This window comes from Myripristis murdjan, chromosome 22 (genome assembly GCF_902150065.1).
Source record: "Myripristis murdjan chromosome 22, fMyrMur1.1, whole genome shotgun sequence".
NCBI classification, from domain to species: Eukaryota; Metazoa; Chordata; class Actinopteri; order Holocentriformes; family Holocentridae; genus Myripristis; species Myripristis murdjan.
In genome coordinates this window covers 18964484-18992072 of record NC_044001.1, presented here as the reverse complement: position 1 = coordinate 18992072, position 27589 = coordinate 18964484, and the positions used below count along the sequence as shown (strand labels likewise).

At 43.3% G+C, this 27589-nt stretch overlaps 1 protein-coding gene across 2 annotated transcripts in view; it reads left to right on the top strand.

Moving 5' to 3' along the window:
• The window catches only part of LOC115380696 (signal-induced proliferation-associated 1-like protein 1), a 45770-nt gene that overhangs the window by 821 nt on the left and 17360 nt on the right, over positions 1-27589 (top strand). For both annotated transcript variants that reach the window (XM_030081858.1, XM_030081857.1), the window contains exons 2-6: positions 21715-23442; positions 23578-23708; positions 25017-25205; positions 26478-26652; positions 27434-27537. In XM_030081858.1, coding sequence (XP_029937718.1) covers positions 21942-23442; positions 23578-23708; positions 25017-25205; positions 26478-26652; positions 27434-27537 — 2100 coding nt within the window. In that variant the 5' untranslated portion in view covers positions 21715-21941. The remainder of the gene's footprint in view (positions 1-21714; positions 23443-23577; positions 23709-25016; positions 25206-26477; positions 26653-27433; positions 27538-27589) is intronic.

Genomic DNA, 27589 nt, shown 5'->3' with positions numbered 1-27589 from the left:
AATAGGCTATAATGCCCAGCCTGATCAATGTGCAGTGCTATTTGCTGCCTATACATCTGGCTGGTGTTGGCTTTGTGAGGTGTCGTTCAGATCATGACAGCAGACAGTATAGCTAACACACTGGATGCTGTTCAGTAAGCCTGGGTTTTCATGTCAAAATGCCAAGTTGGATAGGGATGGGGCAGATTTTGCTTTTGCTGGTTTGTTGATTCTCTGTGAGCAGGATTTATGGTGAAACGGCTCCTTTTTTCCTGTGCAAAATAGAAAGTGTCATGATTGTGCAAATGCATAGAAACAGAAAGTGCTCAGGTACATGCTATGGCAGTGCAGTGCAGGGCCTACAAGGCTAATGTACATTTCATGGTAATTTACATACTTGACCACTGTCGTGAGCTGTCTTAGCTCTAACAGATGCATGTAAAGGGAGCATATTTACAAGATATCAGCTGGAGCAAGCCACAGTTCACGGCTGTGCTGTTAGGAAATTAGAAATGAGTGGACTTCCTCTCTCCCCTACCTGAATAATAAAGCCTGGGCCAGCAGTTGTGGTTTTTGGGTTAGATAACTTGGCATGACTCAGGTAAAGAAAGGAAGCTGTGGAGATTAGCTTTGGGCAAGGATCAAGGATTTTTAGCATTCTTGAAAGGCTTAGCTGACCTATGCAAGGCATGACTGATCATATAGCTGCCCTGCCATTTTTACTATTAAGTCTAATCTCGGCTTTGCCCTGTTTTGCTTTCCACAATTCAGCTTGTTCTAAAGCATAGCTATTATTTGCACCGGACCTGCTTCTTGCCTCTTCTGATGGGATTTTTCATGAAAATTAATCTAGTGCAAATGCAGCAGCTTTATATCACTATTGGGAAAAGCATGCAAGCTCTATTTTAATCTCCCACAATGGGCCATCCAGTGTCTGTTTTATGCTACTGACAAAAATATCATTCAAGGTTATGATAAGACATTACACTGTGTTCCTCGCACATTCCAGGATGTCAGACCGGTTGTCAGCTACAGCTGTATCAGGCCCACATGAGTAACTGCAGGTTGACAGGATCTGCCCAGTGATGAATGTTGTTTCTGATGCTTGCTCTTGTGTTGCATTCATTAAAACACACCCCCATGCAAATGCTGAGCACGACTGTGCTTTGACAAAAATACCAACTACTCCTTTACTTTCCTGCCAGGGTAAAAGTGTCCTCCGTGTTCACCTCTCCTCCCACAGAGTGGTGTTTGTTTTTCCAGTTATTTACCTTGCATACTGTAACTATTGTTGTCGTGCTTGATTTGTAGTAGAGTATTTCTAACATGCCTACGCATTTACAGACGGCAGCTTCCTGTTGCTAAGTTAAGATTACTTTTCTATTGTCTCCTGTGCTTCGGCTGGAGGGGAATAGCAAGAGCAAAGATGGGAGACAACAAGAGGAGCATTGAGCAGCTTTATAATATGCCTCTTCGGAATGTGTAGGCTGCAATTATGCTAAGTGGCCATCACTAAATCCTTAAAGCTGTTTACATTTTGATGAATCATGAGATTATCGCAGCGTTGTTACTGATGCTCAAGTTCAGAGGGTAATATTCTGGATTGTTTTAATGACCCTAAATGTTCATTCCATCCTCTAATGTTTGCATCCAGTAATCATTTGGCTAATTCAGTTTATGGGTGTATTTTTTTGGCCAAGCTCTATTCACAGTGATTTTTGAAGGTTTCATTCTCTCAACTTGCTTGGTGCTGCAAAGGGTTTACTTGTTGACCTCAGGTTTTGGAAGTGTGCATTGTGACCTGATTGGCTGCTCCAGACCCTAGAGCCTGTCTCCCTGCCGCCTCTTGTGCTTGTTGATGGGTGAAGACAAACTAAACAGACCTTGAGATAGAGCGCCCCTGGACGGTTGCAGTACACCAGCAGGTTCAGTGTCAGCTACAAGGCCATTTCCCTGATGTTGTGTTTTTTTCTGTGGCACAATGACTCATGTAATCCTAGGTTTAGTATCTTGAAATATGTCTGTTCTCGAAAAAAGGAAGCACAGCCAGTTCTGATATGACTGATTGTGCTTGGCTTATTAGTCAGACCATAGTCAGAAGTCAAATGACTCGATGATAATCGAGCCTCTGGTGCTTTTCAGCGTGAGCATCACTTCTGTGGCGACTGAGGGGGTTGATGAGTTTTACTGTGATAAGGTGTGACTATGGGTCTGCGTTTCCTGCTAAACTGTTGGAATGCTCTGTCTTTGTCTGGCCGGGACAGTCCACTGTATACCAGCCAATGGAAGAAACCAGAGGGCTCGGAAGCTACAATAGGGATGATGTAATCCCTTTCAGCGCGCTGTCACAGACCAAATGCTCGCAGACAAAGAAAAATGCCCCACCATTCCGCCCCCACTCACCACAAACTTTCGGGAATGTTGACCCCACAAAAATGCCTGGTAATTCGGACTCTATAATTATCTCCCGGGGAGATGGGCTGAACTGGCACCGAGGGAGTTTAGTGCAAGGGCAGGTGCAAAGTGTGGTGCATGGATAGGCTTTAATCTGAGATGCACCTGACTTATCATCATCCTAGTCTTTGTTTTTGGTGGTGGTCTGTTTTGCCCATGAACTGAAGTAACCCCTTGGTGTAGGACATGTTTCCGTCTTTGGCGTCAAACCCTAAGTCCAAACCCGCAGTCAGAGCAGAGATCAGTCAGTGTGTAATTCCCCTTTTCTGCTCCCCTCAAACCTCACAAGTGCCGAAAATAGTAGAACATGTGGCAGAGATCGGAAGATGGAGAGGGGAAAAAAAAACATTTCAACAAACAACACTTAGATGTAAGAAAAGAAAAAAAAAAGCTTGGGAAGGAGGAAAAAACTTTCCATAATGAAATCTGGGATTCTGATGATGATGTTTTGCTGCAGGCTATCTCTGCTGACATAGTGACAACGTGCCTGGTGTTGTCTCAACATGTCTTTCAGTTGCCACACTGTCTCTCTCTCTGTTGGGCCTGCTCACTCTCTCTGGAACAGATTACAGGACTTTGCTCCCTGTAAAATCAAAACATCAAGCGGAATGGGCCTGTGCCCCATGCAGAGCCTACGTGGGCAGTAGTGGAAATATTCTTCCATGCAAAACCGCAGAGGCTTACTGTCGTCCCTCCTGTGGACAGAAATCTGAGAAGCAGATAGGAATGCATGAGGGCTTGGTCATGGCTGAGCTCCATGCAGATCTCGATGTGCAGCAGACAGGTCTGTTCAGCTTGTCCTCATTCCTATGCACGTTTACAACTGTTTTCGTTACTTTCAGGAGCGGGGCCATGTGGAGCAAAAGTGGATTCCTGGCACAACAAAGCACCGTGCAGAGTTTCTGTCTCAAACATGCTATTTTGAGACCTCAGATACACTATCGAAGCAAATCTGCCGAACACGTTCTCTAAAAAAAAAAAAAAAAAAAACATAGAGCGAAAGCATTCTTGCTTTATTCTCTGTTGTGCTTTGTTTCCTGCATTGCGACTTCAGAAAATCCCTCCTCATATTGCTCTACAATTCCATATCCTCTGCAGTGGAACCAGTGAATCCATTTCCACCCTGCGAGTTCCTGCTCTACTCTTGGCAAAACTTCGAGGGAAAAATGAGATTGCTGCGAATTCTTACCCTGGATTCAGATGACATTAATGCTTTTTGAAGTAAAAAGAGGAGTCAGGTCGACTGACTTTATACGTTTTATGCAAATGTCCCTATACCAGTGTGAGGTGCTCATTCTGGATTGGGGTTTTCAATAGTGCAACCTCAGTTTTATTACAAGAGCACAAAAACAACTCAATATGAGAGTTCATTAAGGAGGATAACTAGATAAAACAGTGTGTTGTATTACACTGGGTGATGTATAGGAATGTGGTTATGTATCGCAATGAGAGAGTGAACTTTTCCATTTTGCTCCAGGTGCAGAGGGCAGATAGGGCCAGCTAATAACAAACATGGCTGCTTTCCCAGCCTTTCCTCTCTCCCTGCCTGTTTCCTGTGTATTTCATTGATGTATTCCTGAATACCCTGGCTGCAGCCTTGCTACAGCACAAATGCATAGCAGCACCCAAAAAAAAAAAAAAGAGCTTAGAGCACTGTGTTTGTGTATTGCATGCGTTTAAGTGTGTGAAGTTGTGCATGCACAGCGAAACGAGGAGCATCCATGTGATAAAATAAATGCAGATGTAAGATCTTAGACTGCCCTCTTTGGTATCTTGAATAGGTGTGACGGTATGGACATACTATATCACCTATTCAAATTGATTGTGTGTGACCGTCGCACCGAATTGGTACTTTGCTCAGCGTGGTTATCATCACCATTATTGCTAAGGAGGAGGGAAGGATGTGTTGTGTGATGTCGTTGCCAAGTGTGACAGGAGGCCTGGTGTTTATGTGGTAGTCATCATCGCCTTGAATGCAGATTAGGAGGAGGTCACCCGGGACTATTTGCTGCAGCATAAAGAGCACCAGCCCCTGGACACACCCTGGTCTGGTGCTGTTCACTAGGTGTTCATTTAACTGCTGTATTTTAAACAGACCCTAGAAACTTTTATCACATTACTATTATTATTAGCTATTAGGGGTTTTTGTTCATTCATGGATTTGGCGGGTGTATGCATGTATGCTGAAGTGCGCAAGTACATGCATGTAAGACTGGGTGATTATATTGATATGGTATTGATATTTTGATATGAGACTACCTATCATCTGGACATTGTAATGTATAAATGGCATAAGTGCTGTCTTTCCCTGCTTTTAAAGGCTGCCTTACAGCAAAGGGATGCAATTTTCTGAACTTACTAGTGTGCTGTAGCTGCTCTATTATTTGCCTCACCTGCTTGGTCATCATATCCTCGTTACTAGTGATTGATTTCGTCCATATCACCCAGACCTGCATTCATTCACTGTGAACATAGCCGATACAAGTGTGTGTGTGTGTGTATAAGTGAAAGAGAGGGGGTGTACCCACACTGAAGTTAGATAGACGCTCCGGAAGATGCAGATGAAGGGCTCACACAGAGCTCCAGTCTAAACTCAGCATGTTTTCCTCCTCTGTGACTTGTGAGGATGCAAAGTCCTGATTATTGCCAGCCGGGGGGATAAGGGGGTGCTGGGTGGGGTGGGTTGGAGGGGGGAGCGTGTTAATTGCATTCCGCTTCACTCCGCATCCATGAACCAAGACTAAAACAGAGAAATTAGCGGGACAACTGTCTGATGTTGTCTGCCTAATAAAGTGTATGTTAATTTGCATGCCGTTTACTGTGGTGCATCGCGGCATCAACGGGATCTCTCTGTGTTTTGACGTTTTTGTGGAAGTAACAGCATTGAAGGCACTGTGCCCTGGGCTGCTGGCTAGAATGAGATGTGGCTTGCATGGAGCTGGCTCGGGAGGATGAGAGTCCACAGTTGCAGAGCTGGCTGGAGTGTGTCAGTAACTCTGCAGTGCAGGCCGGCAGCAGCAGCAGCACCATGCAGGTTTTGCACATTGGCTTTCTGGCACAGCCTGTGATTTAGCAGGGCACCAGTGTTATGCAACACTAGCTGAATTATGGCAGTCCAAATGACTCTGTATGAATTGATTAACTCAGCGGCCTGACTGTTTATAATCGGACTTGAAGTGCAGGAGGACATGCACTGGACACGTGCCAAAATCAGTGACTGGAAGTGGTTTCGCCTGTGTGTGTATCTTTGTTGTGCTGTTGTGGATTTGTTTTTGCCTGCATCAAGTCTTTCCACTGTGTCTGTGTGAAATAGAACCACAACACATTCAGCAAATGCTTGCCATTATTATGCCACACATGTGCTTTGCATGTAATCCTCAGTAGGAGAATTAGCCTGCCCTCGTGCTGTACAGGGGACAGTGTAGGCAGCCAGGCTGCTCCAGAGACATGGCACAGAATTCCCCCGAGTTTTCTTGCTAGGATAATAGGCTCTTCCTCTGTTGCTGGTCCTTTTGACAACTCACACTGAAGCTTTTCCCCAGGCTTCAGTACTGCAGTCCATGTTCTTATCATGTTAAATAGCCTATCTGGACCTACTAGCTTTCATAATAAAAACATTTCAACACCTAACCACCTTATCTTTGTCTCCCCGCCTTGACCCACACTAGTTTGAAGGGGTTAATTAAAGGCACCCATCTTTTGTGCAGTCGGCGTGCAATTAATGTCTGACGGCAGCAGAGTAGCTATTTGGCCAGAGTGAGGGGATATTAACAAAGCTTTCACCTTGACTCTGGCCTTCCAGGAAGGCTGGCTGTGTTCTCTGGACTGCATCACTCTGGGCAAAAAATCCCATTTTTTAAAATCTCAGCAATGCTTCTCTGTCATTTTATTCCAGGGGGAAACCTTGACCGTTTGAAAGACACGATTCTATTAGAGATCAAGCATTTCAAATGGTTCACATGCTGAAGAGGCTTATTTGGTGGGCAGTTGGCTGCCGATCAGCTGACAGATCAGTTTGACTGATGAAAGTCAAGTGAAATAATGTGATTTTAATCAGTACAAGTAGAGTAGTGAAAAAAAAAAAAAAATCAATACAGTTGAGTATCATAACATTATTTTTTGAAAACCTGTATTGATTGTGTAGCCCCTTGTAGTGACATGTGTCATTTCGGCACTTAATTTTCATATGATGTTTTCACTAGTGCCTGAGCAATTAGGGATTTTTGAGAGTGATACCAATTTTTAGAGGGGAAAATTCACCGATTACAGATATGGCAGCTGATGTAGGGTATTTTTGAGCTGGAATGAAATTAGACCTTTTTCAGTGTGGATTTTTCACTGATTTGACTAAGTTAAGGTACTCAGAAGGCTGGTTATTAAACAAATATTGTCAACAAATTCTAAAAAATGATCACTGAGAAAATAAAAAATAAATAAATAGCTAAATGAACATCAGCACTGTTCAGTATCAGTTAATTGCTGGCCATTTAAATAAAGAATTTTTTTTTTTTAAAAAAGTGGTCTCACTACAATAAAACGGGGGCTAACATCATCATACATTAATAAATCAGGCTCATTGAATCCACAAGAGTCTCAGCTTTCCAGTCAACTTCAAGATTGTTTAGGCTCCAGTATGCACAAATACAACATTTTAGACTTGGCCAAAATAAGTAATACATTTGTGCTGCATGCAAAAAACTGCAGGGTTTGTACCCCAAACTGCTTGGGATTAGCATAAGGTGGGCATGTCTGCAAAAGGGAGACCGAGGTTCCCATAGAACCCATTTTCATTCCGATATCTTGATGTCAGAGGTCAAGGGACCCCTTTGAAAACAGAAATGCTGTTGTCCCCTGGCCAAAATTTAGTTTAACTTTGGTGCATTATTTAGCCTCCTTAGATCCTGTAGTTTCCTCAGGTCATGTAGTTTTGTATGATACCAGTATCATTTTCACTCTAGCTGAAAGAAGATGATGACTGATATATCTGTGATCGGCCAATATCAGCCAGTAATAACAACTATATGAGTCATTTACATTGTAGAGCACTGTATTAAGTAACTTGCATTGTGCTAAATGTGTTTGCATTAAATTATTTAGTCAGTCATGTGATTTATCATATGTGTTTTATCAGTCATCTCAGGTTTATGCAGAGGGCTGTTTTTACATTTTTAATTCTGTATTGCCTATTGCAATGGATCGTGATGCAAGTCATATTGTGGCCTATGTATCATGGTGCGTATTGTTATGTAAGGTCCTTGTCAGCACCCAGTCCTGTTACAAGAAAGTGTTCAGATGACAAGGGCAGAAATGGCTCAGGTAAATGGCAGAATTCTTACAAGTGTGTTTTGATAGATCTGATTGTGTTCTCTCTGGAGGTGTTTATGTAGGCAGCCCCCCCCCACCCACCCCGACTCTCACTGCCGCCGTTTAACGCTGTGGAGCTCACGGCTGCTTCTCATATGTTTACTCGGTGGGTTCCCGACCCTTCCCATACTGGCTGTTCAAACCGTCACATCAGCTCTCCTCCCATCACATCACCTCGCCACAACCTGCCCCGACAGCCCCCGCTCGGAATGAACGAGAATAAGCCGACGTGTCGTCCTCCCAAGGCATTCCATTCTTTAAGCGAATTCTCACGGCAACACAATGAGCTGGGATTTTGGTGTTGGAGTTCCTCCGAAAACTATCTGTCTATTTCTTTGTTGCCATCGGTGTATTCATTCCCGCTCCATCCTGTCAGCCTGTTATCTGATCTGAACATTTGGCTATTGCATCTGTGTTTTGGCAACAGATGCAATGTTGGTGTAACACACAGTCAACATGGGTGATGATACATATACTTCAAGTACTTCAAGTACTTCATTTTAGTAAAGCTGTAAATGGATTTTTTTTTTTTTTTTAGTTTGTGATCACTACAATGGTTATTTTCACTTTTTTTGCAATACGTCTGGTCTAATGAGATGTTTTTTCTTCTCCTCTGTGATTTTTGCTTGTGAGCTACCTGTGTAACAGGGCAGAGGATGAGAGAGGACAGGAGGATAGTGGATGACTTCCAAACATCGCAGGCCTTTGCCATATTGACACCTCTGCAGAGACAATCTCTCGGGTCACTGTCAATTGACCTTGCTGCTCACGCACAGTTTGCCACTGAGGGCTTGTACTTTCTAAACACACACACACATAAATGCATACACAGTTGATTCCAGTGTTACAGTCCATCTGTCATTTGAGTGCTATACAGCTGATTAATTCGATTAATTTGATGGACGTTCCAGTAGATATCTATTCATGTTGTGACTTTTCTAAGCAGGATAATTTTAAGGAACCTTACAGAGCATCCTGTCCCCACTTTATTTCCTCTGTTAGTGGTTTTGGCCCTCGGGAGTAAATGGGTGTTTTGGCCCGGGCCCAGCTTGGACTGACGCTCTGTAAGTGACCAGTAAGCACTAATGGACACACACGTGCACAGACCAGGGTGCTCTGGCATGCAGTATGTGTGTGACCACTAGCTGGCCCCGGCCCTGGGGCATGTGTCAGCGCGGTCAGCAATGCGTGCCACACACTGAACCGCTGCAACATCTCATCTCCGGCACCAGCCTTCCAACAATCAAAACGTCGAGATCTAATTGACATTTTGATTGATGCCCGATGACCCGCTCCATTTACGCCTGCTCAGAAATTTCCTACAGCTCTACCTCCCTCTAATGTGACATTGATCCAATTGAGCAGTCAAACGAGTCCATACATACTAGCTCCATAACATGTGCTAGCAGAGCTGCAGGCTCTCTCTGATTTGTTTGGCTTATGAATGACTGCGATCTGAGAGGAAAGTGATAGCAGGCTAGCGAGTGTTTGGCGGGCCCCCAGGCTCAGCCCCAGCCCCCGTCTGCTGGCACATGGAGAGGCTGAATTATAGGATGCAGACGCACTAACTATTCACTCTGCCCTCCTCCTCGCATCAACATGGTGTTAATTATATTGCTACTACACTCACATCTTTTCTATTTTAATCTTCCACTGATGGAGACCACTTCAGCCCAACATGCACGCCGAGGCGCACGCCAGCACCATGCTGAGGTGGGAGGGGGGGTTGTTTGCTAACAAATAGATTCACTGCCTTTCAGATCTTTGCAAGGGGATATTTACCTTTTGTGGCGAGTTACTGTGAACCCAAATGCCTCTCCCTTTTTTTGTGTCCCAGCCCACACTGCCCCATTTAACAAGGTACACTGCTGGGAAATGCTCTCATTACAAACTGGTTAATGTCAGTGGCTCGGATGCTCTGTCCGACACGGTAAACTTTGGTCAAGGGGTAGTGAACACCGCCTGCATTGTTAGCTGTGATGGAAAGGGTAAAAAATATTCCAAGGTAATAGAAATGGCTCGGTTGATAATGCCAAATGCGAGACTGCCAAAGTGGGAGTAATCTTCCAGCCTCTAATAGGAGCTGTCATGGCATGGGAAGCAGAAACAGTGGGAGAAAGAGAGTTCTCAAGAGCCAGGGGTTAGTCAATCACGCTAATAATAATACAATTGGAAAAGCTTCAGCTTAGCTCGTGGCACAGGCACTCTGAAATTCAAAGTCTTCTGCCTCAGAAAAACGTCTCACGAAAAAAAAAAAAAAAAAGATTCCCACGTAAATCATGAATCTTTTTTTTCCACCTGGAGGGAATGGTAGGTTGCAGTGAAAAGGTAAGCTGTTTGGCAGTGGGTCTGCGTGGAAATGGTTGTCAGGATGTGTTTTCTGTGCGGAGGAGGATTGAGGTGGGCTTGTCATATTTAATACCTCCAGATGTCTTTTGAAGCTCCTGCGTGAGTTGTGCCATCCTTCACCCTAAACATGGATTTTTTTTCCTTCAGATGTGAGGGTATGTTTGCCTTTTCAGTGAACCCCAAGTTGGCTGATTTCCCTGACTTGTTGTAACTCGAGGCACCCAGGGACACAGATCATGCTGAAACAGGACTCAGTAACAATGTGACAAAATTCTTCATAGCAGGCCACCATGAGAGGAAAGTGTAGATGGGCACAAACAATATGCCTGCCAGAGGGTGTGTCATGTCACTTGAAGGCTATAAATAAAGATCAGAGGGATATCAAGAAATTAGAGATGGACCGATGTTTTATATTCACTAGATAAGAATTGTAATACAAGTGCAGATGCACAATAGGTGAAGCTTACAATAGGCTTTTCAGGCCTATTATATGATTTTTTTTTTTTTTCAACAAGAAGATTTTTTTTTTGTACAGTGGTATTAAAAGGTACGCCATGCAAAATTGCTTAGGGTCAATTTAAGTTAGGACTGTGTAGACTCAGCTGTAAAGATCATACAGTACACATGTAATTTACCAGTTAGACAGATGATGAGAACCATCTAGACAAACCATCAAGTTATGTGCTCATTTCACATTTTATCTCAGTTGAGTCTAAACGTCCTCACTCATGTCGAGCAGCAGTTCTACTTAATGCACCTTTAAGTGACACACTCCAAGGAAAAAAAAAAGGTCACACAATTGTGACAATTACGCAATCGACAGTTTCATAATCTACTCATGTATCGGTCCGGTCCTACATGAAATCCATGACCGATCAGTGACCGCTGTGAATTGCGTCAACCTTCCTGCTCCCCTGAGCTGTTGTGACCTATAATTGACAAAAGCACTGCAGTGACATTTTCAAAACAGAGATGCGTAAGCTTCCTAATGAGAGCAGAGATCCAATAGAAATGTGTTGAAAGATCATATGCCATAATGCTAATGTGACAGTAATACTGCTACTTGGTCATTTGGTTGTTTTTTGCTGGAGAACTAGTTTTCTTAGCCTTTTTAGCTTAAAGGTGAGATTTCCATTGGCGTATTGCTGATCCTGTCCAATACAGAGCTGGTCAGGGATGCTCAAGTAGTTCAGTTCAGAAGATAAAAGGGGGCCAGGGGCCGCTGGATAAAACAAGCTATTACTGACTTCTTTCCTTTCAAAATGTATATATCTCAATTATTTGTCTGTTCTGTAACTAATATGCTAAACACTCCATGACACAAGGCACTTGGCACAATAGCAGCAACTTTTTTTCCCCTTTTAACCCACTGAGACTCTAATATATTAACAAAAAAAAAAAAGTAAAAATTACAAAAAATACTGCAAATTACCAGAAATTTTGCAGGAAAAAATTCAGGACAATGACAGTAAAATTACAAAAAAGAAAAATTTGGCCAGAAAAAAACATATTCGTAATAATTATGTTTGTGGATTTAAAGTAAAGTACAAGAAAATTACAAAAATAATTCGTCCCAAAAATTAAAAATAAAAACAACTGAAGTGAATTTTCTTCAGATGGTGAAATAAATCCTCTGGGATTTGATTGGCTTTTTGGGGCCAAACATCAATGTCGCCGGACTTTTGACAGTTTTGAAAGCCATAAAAATCAAAGATTGGGTAATTGGAACTCATCAGCAACCCTTTCATCCCCACCCCCTCCTCCTGCATTTGTGATTACTTTATTGGTGTACATTGCATTTATGTAACATCTCATTGGCATGGTGCTGTTTTTGTTTGGGACTAGAAAAGACTTTAGTTTTAGTTAAACAGATTTAATTTGGTTTTCTTGTCATTTACTGATGCAGTAAATCTCCACTGCTCCATTTCTTTTTTTAGTGCAACCACTATGTTACTAATATTGTCTATTGTATTACAGTGCTAAATCTGGTTTGTGAATAAAGGGTTTCAACCAAAAAAAAAAAGAAGAAGAAGAAAGGTTGGGAAGGCAAATCAAATTCTGTATTCTGCCCCTCTTTATGCCTGGGTTGGCCCTGATTGCAGCCTGTGCTAAGACCATAACCTACATTCAATACTGTGTTTTCCAAAGCACCGTTCCAATTCACAGTTTGAGACAAGTTTTGCACAAATAAATCTCATGGGGCTGGCTTGGGGCTAACATCACAGAACAATTTATTTGTGCCATTCTTTTATTTTTGTTCTGTTTCTTTGATGTTTCGAGGAATAAAAATAACAGTCCTGTTTGTCCAAGTCAAAAATAATCACGGTCCCTCAAGTTCCCAAATTTTCCTTGTGAGCCAAATGCTTTGCTTTGTTTTCTTTTTAGAGCTTCTAGATTTTGGTGTTTATTCAGGGGCTTTGGCTTTGTCAAGTGCGCGTGTTTTCGTGCGTCCGAGTCTTTTGTCTCTGCGTGTACCTGTCCATGTGCATCAGGACTTCAGCGACTCTCCATAATGGAGTCCCGGGGTTGGAAGCAGGCAGGGAGGGCAGCGAGAGGGAAAGTGCAGCCTAAAGCAGACTTGCACTCTGAAATCGCAGCTCCCGACTGCTGCAGCTCAGCAGCCAGGCAGCCACCTCATTAGAATTTTTCACATTCCTCTTCAGGCACCGGCACTCCGCTTCCTCTCCATTGCTCTTCAAACCGCACAACTTTTAAAAGCCGACGAGCCTAAGCCTGAGCTGCTCGGTAACAGCGGCTCATCTATAAACCCCATGTCAAATATTAGGCACTAAACCAGTGCGAGCCTGTCTCGATCAACCGCTGCATTTATGGGCCATAAAGCTGTAGGAACTACTGTGCACCGTGCTGGTGATGGTTTTTTATACTATAAATGAATGCAAAATCAGCCTGTTGAGGTTGATGGTCAGCCTTGATGGGGTGTTGTCAGCCTTCAGATCAGTGTGTGGTGTGTACTAGTTCATTGTCAAACTCCTGGCCAACCCACAAGTGCTGTCATTAGAAATAGGAATAGCTTTACCATTACTAATCCTAAGTTAAACTGCGGGTGTATCAAGTGCCAGTTTATCTTACTTGTTATCTCTCCCACATGAAAACATGAAACGCAGGAGCGCCTCTCGGATAAGAAAAGAGGAAGAATTGAGGACACCCTGCTAGAGATAATGTCAATGAATCTAGCTTGGCACTCCTCCAGACCTGTCTTCTTGTGCAGGACTGTGAGCGAAACGCGCTTTGCCAGCCGTTCATGTGCCCATTACTCACTGAACTGTGCTGCACTTACAGTGAGGAGGGCCCGAGTCAGTGCAGAGCAGAGCAAATCACTGAACAGCGGTGGGCGATGAGATGAAGACAGATACGCTACCAGTGTTTTGTGAAGTGCCTCAGCTATACGTGGTGATTGCATCGCGTGTGTGCTCGGTTGAGCAATTCATTGCTCCAATTAGGCCTCAATCATTGTCCTGTGCTACGTCATTCGAAGCGAGCATTACCCCGGATCAAAGCTCTGAGTACTGGATGACAGTGAACGAGGCAAGCCTGTGGTGGTAAAGTTGTCACAGATGTAGGTACTGCTGCGTGATATAAAGACAGTATATCAGTTTTGTTATGAGACTAGATATCTTCTGGGATTTAGGATATTTTTGATATATTTTGACTTAACCAGACAGCGAAGATGTTTAATACCATTTTCACCTCTGCACGTCCAGTTGTTTGGTTCCTATGGGTAACGTTTTTTAGCTTAGCATAAAGACTTGAAGTCTATGGAAGTTGTTAGCCCAGCTCTGTCAAAGTGAAAAAATAAAAATGACAGCACCTCAGAGACTGTCTTATTTATACAGTATATCATTAGCATTTCAAATACATGTCTTGGGATTTAAAACAACAACAACAAAAAAAAAAAACAAAGAAGAAGAGAAGTTGTGTAAATAAGACAGTTTCGGAGTTGCTGTAAGGTTTTTTTTTTTTTTTTTTTCATTTTGGGAGAACCAGGCTAACAACTCCCATAGACTTTAAGTCATTATGCTAAGCTAACATGAAATGCTTCCTATAGGAACTGAACCACTGGACGTATCAAACATTTTGTCTCAGTCTGGGTATGGAAAAAGGGTTTTGCCCAAAACGTCGGAGTACTCCTTTCAAAGCTGCATGAAGGGATGCAATTTTCTGAACTTCTTTGACTGTTCTAGGTGTTTATTATTTGCCTCTACCTTATTGAGAATTATACATATATTAGAAGTGATTGTTTATCAAAAATCTCTTGTGTGTAAATGAAAGCACAAGTAGTCATCTCTACCATATATATCAAGGTATTTGATCAAAGATATTGTGGTGTTTCGCTTTGCCCGTGTCGCTCAGTCCGAGATCTTGGCACTTTGAGGAGAAAGATAAGTGATTTATTTTTGGCATGAATGCACCATCCCTTGGACAGTCACAGTGCTGCACTCTTCTCTCAGAATTTGCCTGGACATGCCCTTTTTCTCTTCCCTTCTTACACACACATCCATCACTTCCTGCACTGAAATTGGTGAAATTCCAGAGCCGTGGTTCGTGGTTGGGTGATGTGAGTATCATTTGCCTGCCAGCAGGCATGCCTGTTTTTCTCTGAAGGTGTCAGGTTCTCAGGTTTTGCTCAATCAGGCAGGTTTGTGCTTGGTTCTCTGCCAGCCACACGTACAGGAGGAGGGAGCAGACGGAGAGAGCGATAGTGACAGAAAGAGAGAGAGAGAGAGAGAGAGGCAGATGGAGAGAGGGGAGCGTTGGAGATGCTTTGTTACCTCCTGCGCATCTGTTATGCTTACGGGCAGCCATGGTCAGGCTCCGCCGCAGTGGAGGAGCGGAGACCTCACTTTACCCCTCACTCCTCTTCACTCCCATCACTAACAGGAAAGGAAGCAGTGTAGGAGTCAGTGGATTTGCTATATATTGCTGCGGAATCTTTCTCCTGCAAAGCTATAATTCTCTGACCGGTGCGTGACCTCGTGGCCGTGCTCGCTCACCGTGGAACGGTTTGAGGTTGTCTACAGTCTGACTCCAGCCTTTGCTTCCTGCTTTTTTTCTTTGCCGATGTAAGCTCCCTTAGGAAGTAAGGCTCTTCCTACACTCCCATCAGACCTCATTTGTCCGCTTGTCTTGTCATGTTGCTTACCAGGTGCTTGTCATGTCTGAGGCAACAGGAGATTATAGTGAGTCACCGTATTACTGAACAGCTAGCATGATCCTGACGTGATTCACATACACATACACACACACACTTACACTATGGGGAACTAATAATTTTCTGTTCTTTGTTGGAAGCCGCCACGTCATCCTGCCCCGTTAGTCCTGAGCCACTCTGTTGACTTCCTGTGCTCGTCATAATCTCGCCATCCCAGACCTTTGATGCTTGTCTCCCACTTGTTTTCCTATTTCTCTCTTGTTCTTGCTTCATCTTTATCTCTCAACCTCCACTTGCCTCATACCCCAACTTGATTCATTAAATTTTCCTGGCAGGCCTTGTGAGCACAGCCGTAGTGAGGTTCCAGTGCCAGGCAGTTTTCAAAGGTTTCTCTGTGTTGGAATGGGGCCCCGGCCTCCGCCAGGCCAGGACAGAGGGAACTTTGTGCCTGCTGCCCAGCAGCCTGGTCAGCCCTTGGAGCGGGGGAAGATTAGGAGACAGGGAGAGCCAGTGGGATAAACGGAGGGATGCCTATTTAAAAGCCAGTGGTGTCATCCAAACAGCCCCTCAGCCCTTTTCATCCCCACAGTAATTACAAGCTTGTAGGGCAGTCTCTCAGCCCCTTTGTTAGGGCTTTGGAAACACTTGCCCGGTCTACTGAGAAACTTCAGTCCCTTTCTGTCTGGGGAACCAGGCCGAGGGGACTTAAACCCCACACCTCCAGCCTTTTGTCCTTTCTCTCTGGTATGCGACATGGCCAAGCCAGCTCAGCTAATGGCAAATTACTCTTAATTTTAAGAGTGGCTAATTGTTGGAGACTCTTGTTTTGGGCCCTTTTCCACTGCACAAGAAACAAGAACTAACCCAAATGGATCTGGTTCTAGTCATCATTTGTGTTTCAACTAGTCTAACTTCAGGGTAAACATCAGTGTCGTGTTCACAGGAAAAGGTGACTAACATCTGTTACTGTGATGCTTTGTTTTGTTTGTTTTTTTTTTTTTTACAGACAGGCTTCAGTTTCTTTATTTTTACTTAACATTGTTCAGGATCACACCCATAACCCAGTTCTTTCAAACACAGCAGTATTTTCCTAGACACCCTCTCTGTTTTTTTTTGTTCCCTCAAGCTCCCGTTGTATCTCATCCTCAGACCAAACGACAATAAGAGCTCTGTCTTTGTCGTTGCTCCATGGTGCCGCTTTTTTCTCCACCGGCTTCTTCAAACTCTCGAAAGCAAACAAAAAATTCTTCAGCATTAATTTAAACACGATAGCTACCAGATTTCACCGTCACTTGCTTCAGCAGGGATCAAAAAATCGAAAGGAACTGGAACTGCGCTCTTGTTCAACAAAAGTTCCTGAGCTTTTTTTTTGTGTCAGAGAAGTTCCAGAGGTTTTGGTACTGTTTCACTGAAACAGCTCTCAAAGGGCCCATTTCCACTGAAATTCAGTGGAAATGGGCCCTTTGAGAGCCACTAACAATCCAAACTGTGCCCTAAGAAGGTGACTCAGGGCTTGTCCGTGCTCTTGGGCTCAGTTTGCTTGGCTTCCTCTCTCATTTTCGTGTGTCAGGTTTAAAGCGCCGTGAGTCAGGTTTTGAACTTGTGTCTGATTAATTTCAATGCTCAGTCAGCTTAACTGCTACGGTTGCTATGGCTTAGATGTTGGTATGTGTGCGTGCATCGTGTTTTATTACAAGGTCTCGGAAGGCCCCCTGTCTGACTCAGTCACTTGTAACACACAGACTGAGCCCTCATAGGGGCATTTTACAGTAGCGGAGCACAATCCTCTGTGCCTGGACTCGCCCCTATAATCATACCAACAAATTGTGTCTCCTCAGAGGCATGCCATGATATCGCCCGTCATCCGTCTGTATCTGTGGCACTGCCTTGCTCATTTCTCCACGGGCCCTCTGGAGCAGCTGGGAGGTCAGAGCCCCAATTACAGGAAGTTAACCTCACTTAGTCAACAGGCTCAAGCTGTCTTGACATGTCCCACAGACCTGTTAAAAAAAAAAAAAAGACGAAAAAAAAACACACACTTCACTGCACTGAGGATGGACGGAGGGTGGGAAGGGGGCTGGCATTTATTTTGAGTATATTTTGTTTTTCCTCAGCTTCTCTCTCATGGATACACACACACACACACACAGTGACACACAGATTGAGAGCATATGTGTAAGTATTAAGTGTAGATGTATATTTGTGTGAATATATGTGGGTTTAGTATACATATGTGCACATTTTCACTCCGTACGTAATGCCAGGTTAAGTTGGGTTAGTAGGACACAGATGAGTATATGTTACTTACTCTCTTTGATCACTCAAGCTGATTTTTTTTTTTTTTTTTAATCTGAACTGGACTATGGACAGCAAACAGCACTCCAGCTTCCACTCTCATGCCTCATCATTCATCAGAGGAGCTCATAGTGAGGAGCTTTGGTTGTGTAACAGATGGAAGGTCAAAGGGGCAGCAGTTACTCATATTTGATCTTTCTAAATGAATTTCTTCACACTGAAAATTTTCAAATCAGCTGTTTACAGTTGAGGGCAAACTCAAGTGATCTGATAAAGTGTAAAGCATGTAGTCAGAATAAACTGTTTTGACTGAGTCGATGCATTTCGCGGAATAATATTATGTTGAGATGGACTAGCCTTAGAAATCAATGCTGTTGTTTCCCAGCCCTTCAACCAGAGAGGTGTTTCACAATTTAAAATGTTTCCCAAAGGACAGTTGCACGTCCCGCAGACATATTCTGGTTTGCGCTCGCCATGCTTTGGCTTTTTCTCATTAGCATAATTTCCTTTAACTGGACAAACATGCTTTGAAAGAAAATTATCATTCCAGCCAAAGCAAATTGTCAGTGTGAGTGTTTATTTGGCCATGAACTGCTAATATTTTCATGGAGGCATGAGAGTGGAATGGCAGGCTGGAGCCCTGTTATCAAAGGGCTATTCCACCCAATATTATTAGCAGACAAAATTTCATTTGGGAAGGGCAAATTCATTCCATTTGAGGTCATTATGTGATATATTTTCCTCTTAAATGATATTATTCAGATTATTTATTATTAAACTCCATGTAATCTAAACTTCCCTGACTATCAAAGTTGGTTATGAGTCTCTGTGTAACTTTTACCTGTTGAGCCCTCTTCAGTCATCTGTGGCTCCAAAAAGTTATATGCAATTAAAGCAAAATTAGTGCCGTATTTTCTTTAAAAAAGTTAATGACACTTTGTTTTAATGACACATTGTTGGTTATGTGATTGACAGCTGTTAGGCTCTCAGCAAGCTTTTGTTCTGCCTTTTTTTTTCCAAGACTTCGGACTGTTAGAAAATATAGGTTTAAAGGTTTGATGTCAGAGCACATCAGGGATGCTTCGCCTCAGAGATCCTGCAACCTGAATAACTACTGAGTGCACAGTCCTTGTATTTACTCTGTATTCGTGACTTGTAAATTGATATTATTATTGACCATCAGGCTCCCACAGCTGAACGCTTTTTTACTCTGCATGCTTCTTATCGTTTATGGAAGTTCAAAGTATCCTGTCGTGTCTGTTGGAGGCAGCTGATACTTTCTACTTGATAATAACAGGAACCCTCAGATGCAACTTGAATATATTTTTTAGATTATTACTACTATTACTATTACTATTGTTGCTTATTGCTTGACTTTTAATAGTTAGTTTTTTAATTGATAATATAGCCTATTTGTGATGTGCCTCAACTGTAATACTTTTATCTGTTCTATTCAGTTTAAATTCTCTCAATCTCAAACACTCAAACAAGAAAACAAGTCATTTGATTAAAAAAAGACAACAACAACAACAACAACAACAACAACAATAATAATAATAATAATAATAATATAATTGTTACACATAGTTTATAAAGTTTTGGTAAGGGTGTCACACACTGTAATAAACAGATTGTAGTCCTTCACTATTTCAGTCTGAACTTTTTAATGCAATTCTGATTAAAGTATAATTTTTATTTCAAAGCTAAGCTCTAAGGAGGAAAAAATAAGTCACAACAACGCCTGACTTATTACAAATTACAAGTAATAAAGCTAACAGAATACAGTCTGACAGGGTTTGTCAGACTTTGTATTTTTTGTTTTTTTTGTTTTTTTTCCAGTGATATTTGACCAATAGCCTATGACACCTGAATACGTATTTTGGTTACATTAGTTTTGATCCAGTTGGGAATCGAACCGGGGACCTTTGATTCCACACTCCCCTCGCTGAAAATGGGAAAAATGTATATTTTGGGCAATTTATTCAATCATGGCTCAAAAAAAAAAAAAAAAAAAAAAAAAAAAAAAAATGTCATCAAGTAAGGTCAGACATACAGCTGGACCATAAAGGCTCCTCATTTCCTCCTCCACTCTCCCATGTTCTTCTTTTTTCTCTCCTTTTCCTCTGTTTTTCCTTCCCCCAATGTCCCCTTCTTTCCACACCCCCAGCTTTAAATAGTAGCCTCTGCCATCAGTGTGTGTGCGTGCGTGTGTGCGTGCGTGTGTGTGTATGGGTGAATGTGAGGCAGACACTGTAAAGTGCCTTGAGTGGTTGGCAGACTAAAAAAAGCACGATAGAAATGCAGTCCATTTATTTATTCATTCATTTATTTGTATTATCAAACCAGCTCCATTGTGTCTAGGGAACATTTGACCCATCTCAGCAATCTGTGCCGTTGTGCTTATATTGTTGGCCACAGGTTGCTATGCGCTGCTTTCTTAGCTGTTTCGACCCCTGTTGGCATCTGTTCACATGCCTTTTATTAATTTAATTTAATTTTTTTTTTTTTTTTTTTTTTTTATAATCCCTCTTGGCAAACATGAAATTGATGAATTTACTGTGTCAGGCACAGAATTTCTTTGTACAGTGTAATGTAGTAGCATAAGAGTAAATCAATCATCGTTCATGTGAATTTCTCCTTTCTACCGAGTAGTGTATGTGTGTGTGAGTTACCGTGAAGTTGACACTGATGTTGGGATGCTGTGTGAAGGTGGCTATGCTGTAGGCCCGTCACAGCGCGCTGATTGCCAGTGGCTAATGTGATCACAGCCACAGCCAGGCAGGGCTGACTGAGAGAGGAGACTTAATCTCTCCTAGTGTCTCGCTGCCAAATTGGCCCAATCTGCCAGGCAGAGGAACATCACCCACTTCTCAGACGACTTTCAAAGAGCCCCCCTGCTTTTTGATGTGCAGCTTGGGATTCTTTTTTTTCCCCATTGCTGTTGTTTTTTTGATGTTCAGCTTGAAATGTTTGATCCAAAAAACTGCACCTCATCATTATGATTCACCAATGCTGGCTACCCAGTCGCACATGAGGAGACATCAGACAAGTCACAAGCCTAGCAGCAGTGAAAGAGGAAAGTCTAGAGCTCTGCCAGCTGAAGATGTTGAGACTTTATTGATAGATTCAAACCTTATGATTTTGTTCTAGCGCAGATGGAGGCTCGGTTATTACATTAGTTCCGAATAGGTTTATTAAATTTCCAGCATAATCCACTTTACAGTTTTCATTGGAGGATTCAACTGATAAGGGCAAATGTATAAATTTGTTCAGATTTTAAAGAAGAAAAAAAAACAACAATAAGTTACTCATTTTGAATTTGGCTGAGCTTTCATATTTCGCCTAGATGCTTATGCTTATGAAATTGGTTTGAAAAGTAGGCCCTCCCCCTTATCTGAAACTGAACATGTCAGTGACTTCACTGCCTTGTTAAAAGCTGTCTGAGGCGGAAAAAACCTCATATCAAAATTCTTTTCTGCAGGCAGGTTTGTGGAATCCAGATATACCCTCTCACTTTTTGAAGTAAGGAAACATCTGCACATCTGTAAAGATATCCTAGATATATGAACAGATATCCTGTTCTAAAATGAGCTAAAACATCTTAATTCTTTACTTAACATGTATCTGGAAGGGTTACAAATGAGATCCCTGTTATGTTACAACAGATAGAGCTTATACTAAATGCCCTATGATGATAATCAAACTATTTGGATTTTAAGGTAACATGCAATGAGGGAGAAGGGTAATAGATAGAAGCTTTTTAACAGTAGGAGAAAGTTGCAGAATAGTCAGATGATTATATATAGAGAAAAAATGTGTTTACTTACCTCTATGAATGAAAGAGAGAGTTTGTAATTGGACTAAGCATTGTGCTTTCCATCATGTCAAGGCAGCAGGGGGTAACAGGACACTGATCACAGCCAATTAAGTGTAAAGTAGCCCGGTTCTGCAAGACTAAGGTTCTTATTTCAATAGCTTTATTATTTAAGAGCTGCTGTCCAGCTTGGTTTCCTTGCTGTCAGAGAAAGTTGTATGACTCAGGACTTGGATGAGTTTGTTAGTATGCTTACATTTACTCTTTTCCCTCTCTGTTTTTTCCCCAGGATTTTGAATTTGGATTGAAGAGAGTGCCAAATGGTGTAGCAGACACAGTCAAAGAAGCAGTATGCTGGCATGAGTGCAGAAGAGGTGGGCCTGTCCCGTCACGTGTTCCTCCTGTGCATTGATTCATCCAAAGAATCAACTTGCCCATGAAGTTCCACAACGGTATCCCACCGCTGAGGCATCCATGCCCACCTGCTAAGTGCCTTTAGCCTTTGGCACTGGTGTCATGACCAGCCTGAAGCGCCCACCCATGGAGCGCACCGTTGGGGGTTCCATCCCCGCCACCGATGAGTTCTACACACGCCACCTCCGCATAGTGAATGGGGGGGCTGTGCCAGCCCGCACAGACAATGTCCACCCCCCTCCAGGCACAGGAGTGCCGAAAATGGGGGTACGGGCACGGGTGGCTGATTGGCCCCCCAGGAAAGATGCTGGAGGGGCCTTGTGGCATCCAGCTATGGAGCCCGACAGCCCTGTAGTACAGGGTGTGCCCTCTGTTGTACAGAGTCATGTTAAGTTAGGCCATTTAATTAGCCCTCAGGACTCGTCTATGCTGCGTAACATCCACAACACTTTAAAAAACCGAACCCAGGCTCAGGCCAACAACTATAGCCCTGATACCCGTTACCTGGCCCCAGGAGACTACCGAGGCCCTGCACACAGGAACCCACGCCAGAGACGCATTCGTCAGCGCAGCAACAGTGACATGACCATCAGCGAGCTGGAGGGCAGTGGGGACAGTGGAGAGGACTGGGGGCCACCACCAGGGGCCAAGTGGTCCCCTCTCCACCGCGAGTATGGTAGCACTTCCTCAATAGACCAGCATGGAGCATCTGGACAGAGTTTCTTTGACATGCTGAAAGGCTACCAAGGGGAGAAGGCTGACCAGCGTAGCCCTGCTCCAGAGAAGCTGGAGGACCTGCTTAATGTGGGGGCCAAGCAGGCCACCATTGACCTTCAGGAGGATGTCACAGAGACACAGACTCCTAAAGCCAAGGACCGAGAGAAGCCTCACAAGAGACGCACTAAATCTGAGACAGGGGGTGAGTCAATTTTCCGGAAACTTCGGAATGTGCGTGGGGAGTCGGATTCCCCCAGGGCAGGGTCTGATATAGAGGACAGTCGGTCAGAGGAGATGTGTCCCCCTCTGAAGCCCTGGGTGTGTCAGAAAGGCTTTGCCCACTATGATGTTCAGAGCATGGTGTTTGACCTCAATGAGATCATCCAATTGCGACAGACTGCAAGTAAGAGGAAGAACACCACCACAGGAGCATCTGCTGCGGCTGCAGCCTCGACCACCTCCACCCTGTCCTCCACCAACAGCCTGCCCTATAGCTCCCCTGGTGGCAGCCAGGAAGAGCTCAGCGCCAGGGACAGCCCCGGACTGGAAGCAGGGGATGAGCAGAGCAACGAGATGCTGCTAAGCTGCCCCTGCTTCCGCAACGAGATTGGTGCAGATGGCACTGGACGGCGTAGATTGGGAGCAGGTGGGGCAGGGCCCCATGGGCTGATGGGTGGTGGAGCGGGTAACAGTGGCTCAGGGAATCTGAGTGGGGAGGGAAACTTGTATGAAACTTCTGTTAGCCCTCACTGCACCAATGCTGGGGTAGCAGTGCTTGAGGGACCAAAGGAAGGTCCCAGCACACTCAGTGAAAAGGGCAAGCAATACATTGTGGAGCATGTGGACCTGGGAGCCTACTACTACAGGAAGTTCTTCTACCTTAGGGGTGAGATGCATTTAAATGCTTTTGTTACATTTACTCATTAGCATATAAATGTGTGTTGTTAAAAGCAGTAATGTTAAATATCCCCCAACAGATGTTTTCTAATTGTGTCTGTTTCTGCCACTTCCCCCGCCTCAGAGCACTGGAACTACTTTGGGATGGATGAGGCACTTGGTCCGGTGGCAGTGAGCTTGCGCAGAGAGAAGCTGGAGGAGGACAAGGAGCATGGCCAGCAGTATAACTACCGCCTCATCTTCAGAACTAGTGAGGTCAGCTATAGTGTCCTACTGACACACCAAGCTCTGCACCACCTGAGATCACCTGACTTCTGTGGGATCTGTCTGCCCACAGCACAGCAAGATGCACCCCATTATTTTTCCACTCAGAAATCTTAACCTGACTATTGTTTTTTTTTTTTCTTCTTTTTTTTAATAGAAGAGGTTAACAAAATATTTTTAGTGGCCTTTTACAACAGCAATATTTATTTTAATAGTGTTTCAAAATGTCTGTGTTGTGTATTCCTAAAAGGACACTGGGGGCCATTTAACAATCCCTGACCCTACCTTGTATGAAACAAATCTCTTGTAGACCTGTATTGAAACCTGTCAAAACGAAGGTGTGCGCAGCTCAGTTACTTCTATGCCTGCTTCATACTGGGAAGACCAGCTAGAGATGAAACCAGTCTCAGTTCTTGTTCCTCATTATGCAACCAGTCCTCAGGCTATTCAGCTGTCTTACTACATCAGCACTGTGTGAAGAAACTTCAGGAAGTGCACTCATCCTCCAGCCTCCAAGGCCTGTCAGTGCTGCACAATCTCAAAACACTTGGTGGAGAACTTAACTTCTCTGTTTCAGTGAAAATAGTTGTCATATTTTTGTGCAGTTTTAGTCTCAGGTCTTTTGTGTTTGGTTTAGGATTTTATGTTTTGATTCTCAGCCTTGGGATTTATTATATGGACATACATTCCTAGGCAGGGCGGTAAGGAACCTCAGGTTGTTTGTTGTAAGATTTTTTCCTCTTGAATTGAAGTGGGGCAGGTGTGTGATTAAATCCCCACACTCCAGACTAAAATACCTTAAGACCCCACCACCCCACTCCCCCCCAAACATGGAGAACACAGTCCCATTGTCATAGCCCCGCCCGAGGCTTGCAGGAGAGAAAGTGTGTGTCCATTCCAGCTGCTTATGATAGCCGAGTGATTGAGTTCACTCCCTCAGCCCAGCACAATGCAGACTCTGTGTACACAGAAAGCTTGGTCAAGCCCACCCACCCCTCCTTCCTCAGTTCCACTTTCTATTTACCCTGGGCCAAGACTTGAATCATAACTGTCTTGTTGTTTTATGTCAGCTTCTTTAGGGGCAAAAACAGAGGATGGAATTACTCTAAAAACCCGCAGTGGCTGGTATCTTTTTATTTATTTATATCTTGGTGTCTGGGCAGGCATGTTTTGCCAGCTATCAGGATGTCCCGTCTCTGAAAGAAAGTTCAAAGCACATCAAAGATTCCTGAGGTGCATTCCGTCTCTTCTTGCACTCCACTTTTTCACTCTTCTCCCTCCGCCTGTGCTTCCATCCAGCTGACCACTCTTCGAGGCTCTGTCCTTGAGGATGCAGTGCCCTCCACCTCTAAGCATGGTACTACCCGGGGGTTGCCCATTAAAGAGGTACTGGAGTACGTTCTGCCTGAGCTAGATGTGCCCTGCCTCAGATTGGCCCTCAACACGCCCAAGGTCACCGAGCAGCTGATGAAACTGGATGAACAAGGGGTAGGAGGATAAAACATAACTTTCCAAAATACCAAAAATCTCTAGTGTTAAAGCACAGAATCATATGAATGCATATCTAAGTGCTGGTTAGAAAGCCTGATAATTGACAGTCATCTGGCGTAGATGCAAATAATTTTAATTTGGTGGGTATACATTCTATACAAGTGCTGATTAGTTGCTAAATCCTCTGTACTTCAAACAGAAGGAATTTTGAACAGTGATGTTCAGTTGTCATCATCAATTTGTTTATGTGTATGCCAAAGACATGGTTTTGGTGGTTTTGTGCTCTTTGGATATAAATTGTGTTCAGGTTTGAAGTGAAAGGATAATTCCACTATCAAACTGGACCTTAATTGCCTAGTTTTTATTATCATGACAGTTTTTTTTTTTCCTTCAAAATGACATACATTTCAGCAGAGCTTTCATACTTCCAGGTCAACAGGAGTGGTGCAGTCAAATACTCACATGGGGCCAAAGCAAACCCCAAAAGATGAATCCAAAAAAGCAATTAAAAGACGTCAATCAATACAAAAGTGCTCTCTCTGCCGTAACTTATATCTTTAAATAGTTGCAGCTGGAAAATGTGTGGTGACATTTCAGTTATAATGGGTAATTTGATAGTTTCTCAGCATTGCTCATACACTTCCTTGTTAGTCGCTTGCTGGTGCTCAGCCACATCCAAAATCAATTGCATGTATGAATTTAAAAAACTACAGCAGACATTTCTTGCATTTTGTGAATGTGGTTGGTTGTTTCAGTGTGAATATAACTAATAACTGGGATTTTTCATGGTGTGGACCACCAGTATTTGCAATGTATGATGTGGGGTTGTAAGCAGGTTACCAAAAATTCCCACTTATATTTTCAAATTTAGGGCTTCTGACATAGAGCCTCTGATAAATATGTACATGCTCGTTAAAGTAATATGCAATAACACATGCAAATTTCAGGCAATGGAAGATGGGAGATTAGTTGTCAGAGTCCCACTGCAGTGTGTATGTTGTTTTGAAAGGATGTGTTTTAACTGCATTTTGGAGATTCAACTATTGGAGATTATCTCTTTAGACCTGTGTGTGTGTGTGTCTGTGTGTGTGTTTGGCATCAGTGACCAAGCAGCATAAAAGCTTGAAAGTGAAGTAACAGATGAAATTTTCAACACAATCACTCTTCATAATTGCAGAAAGTAGGAACATAAGGCACTGGTTGAAAATGACTTGAGTTATCCTTTAATTATTGAAACATTTATGCGTTTTACTCTTCGCCGGTCCCCAGCTGAGTTTCCAGGTTAAGGTGGGGGTGATGTACTGCCGAGCAGGCCAGAGCACCGAGGAGGAGATGTACAACAACGAGACAGCCGGCCCGGCCCTGGAAGAGTTCCTCCACCTGCTGGGGGACAAGGTCCGGCTCAAGGGCTTCACCAAGTACCGGGCCCAGCTGGACACCAAAAGTAATAACTCATTAACACACTTGAATATGACACAGCACAGTTTGTGATCTCTTCTTTATGTTTTATTTCTTTCTCTCTTTCTCTCACTCTCTCATTCTCTAACTCTCTCCCACACTTGACTTTGCTCTGCTCACATATCAAATTGTATTACTGCATATTCTCCTCGGTAGCTCAAGATCTCGAGTTTTAGCACTAGTAATCCTGAAATTGTTTCAGTAATGCTGGGAAGGCGTTGTCTTATCAGCACAGCTGCTAACTTGCTTTCAGTTTGGTTTCCCCAGTCCTTGTATTCCACTGTGCTGTACAGTACTTGGACTTTGCTCCTTTATCTCTTTTTGGTCAAATATTTCCTTTCACTTCACCTCATTTGCCCTCTCTCTCCCTCTCTCTCTCTCTCCTGCTCTGTCCTTGTGTCACTCTTTCATTTTGATCTTTCTCTGCCTCTCTTTGTGTGCTTCCTATCCTGTCCTGAAACTTTGATCAAAGTGCAAATGTTTTTTTTTTTTTTTTGCTCAAACACTGCGTCCATTGTTCTGGACTTCTGTATCAAACAAAATGCAAAGGGCTCCACTTACAGGATACATGAGTAAAACTGTATGTTCTTGCACTGCCTTTGACAGCTATCTTCTCCAGGCTGACATTGATCCACAGCACAATGTCCTGTAGTTGTTTTGGCTAAGGTGATATTGCAGTCTGTCTTACACAGAAAGCATAGAGCTGATGGAGATTTATGGCAGTCATAATACAATGGCTCAACTTTGTATTGCTCTTTTTCCTCCAGCGGATTCCACAGGCCTTTACTCCTTGTACACGACATACAAGGACTACGAGATCATGTTCCATGTGTCGACGCTGCTGCCTTACACGCCCAACAACAAACAACAGGTAGAGTAAAGATTAAGAGACCCGCCTTGTTGGAGTATCATTAGTAGCACAT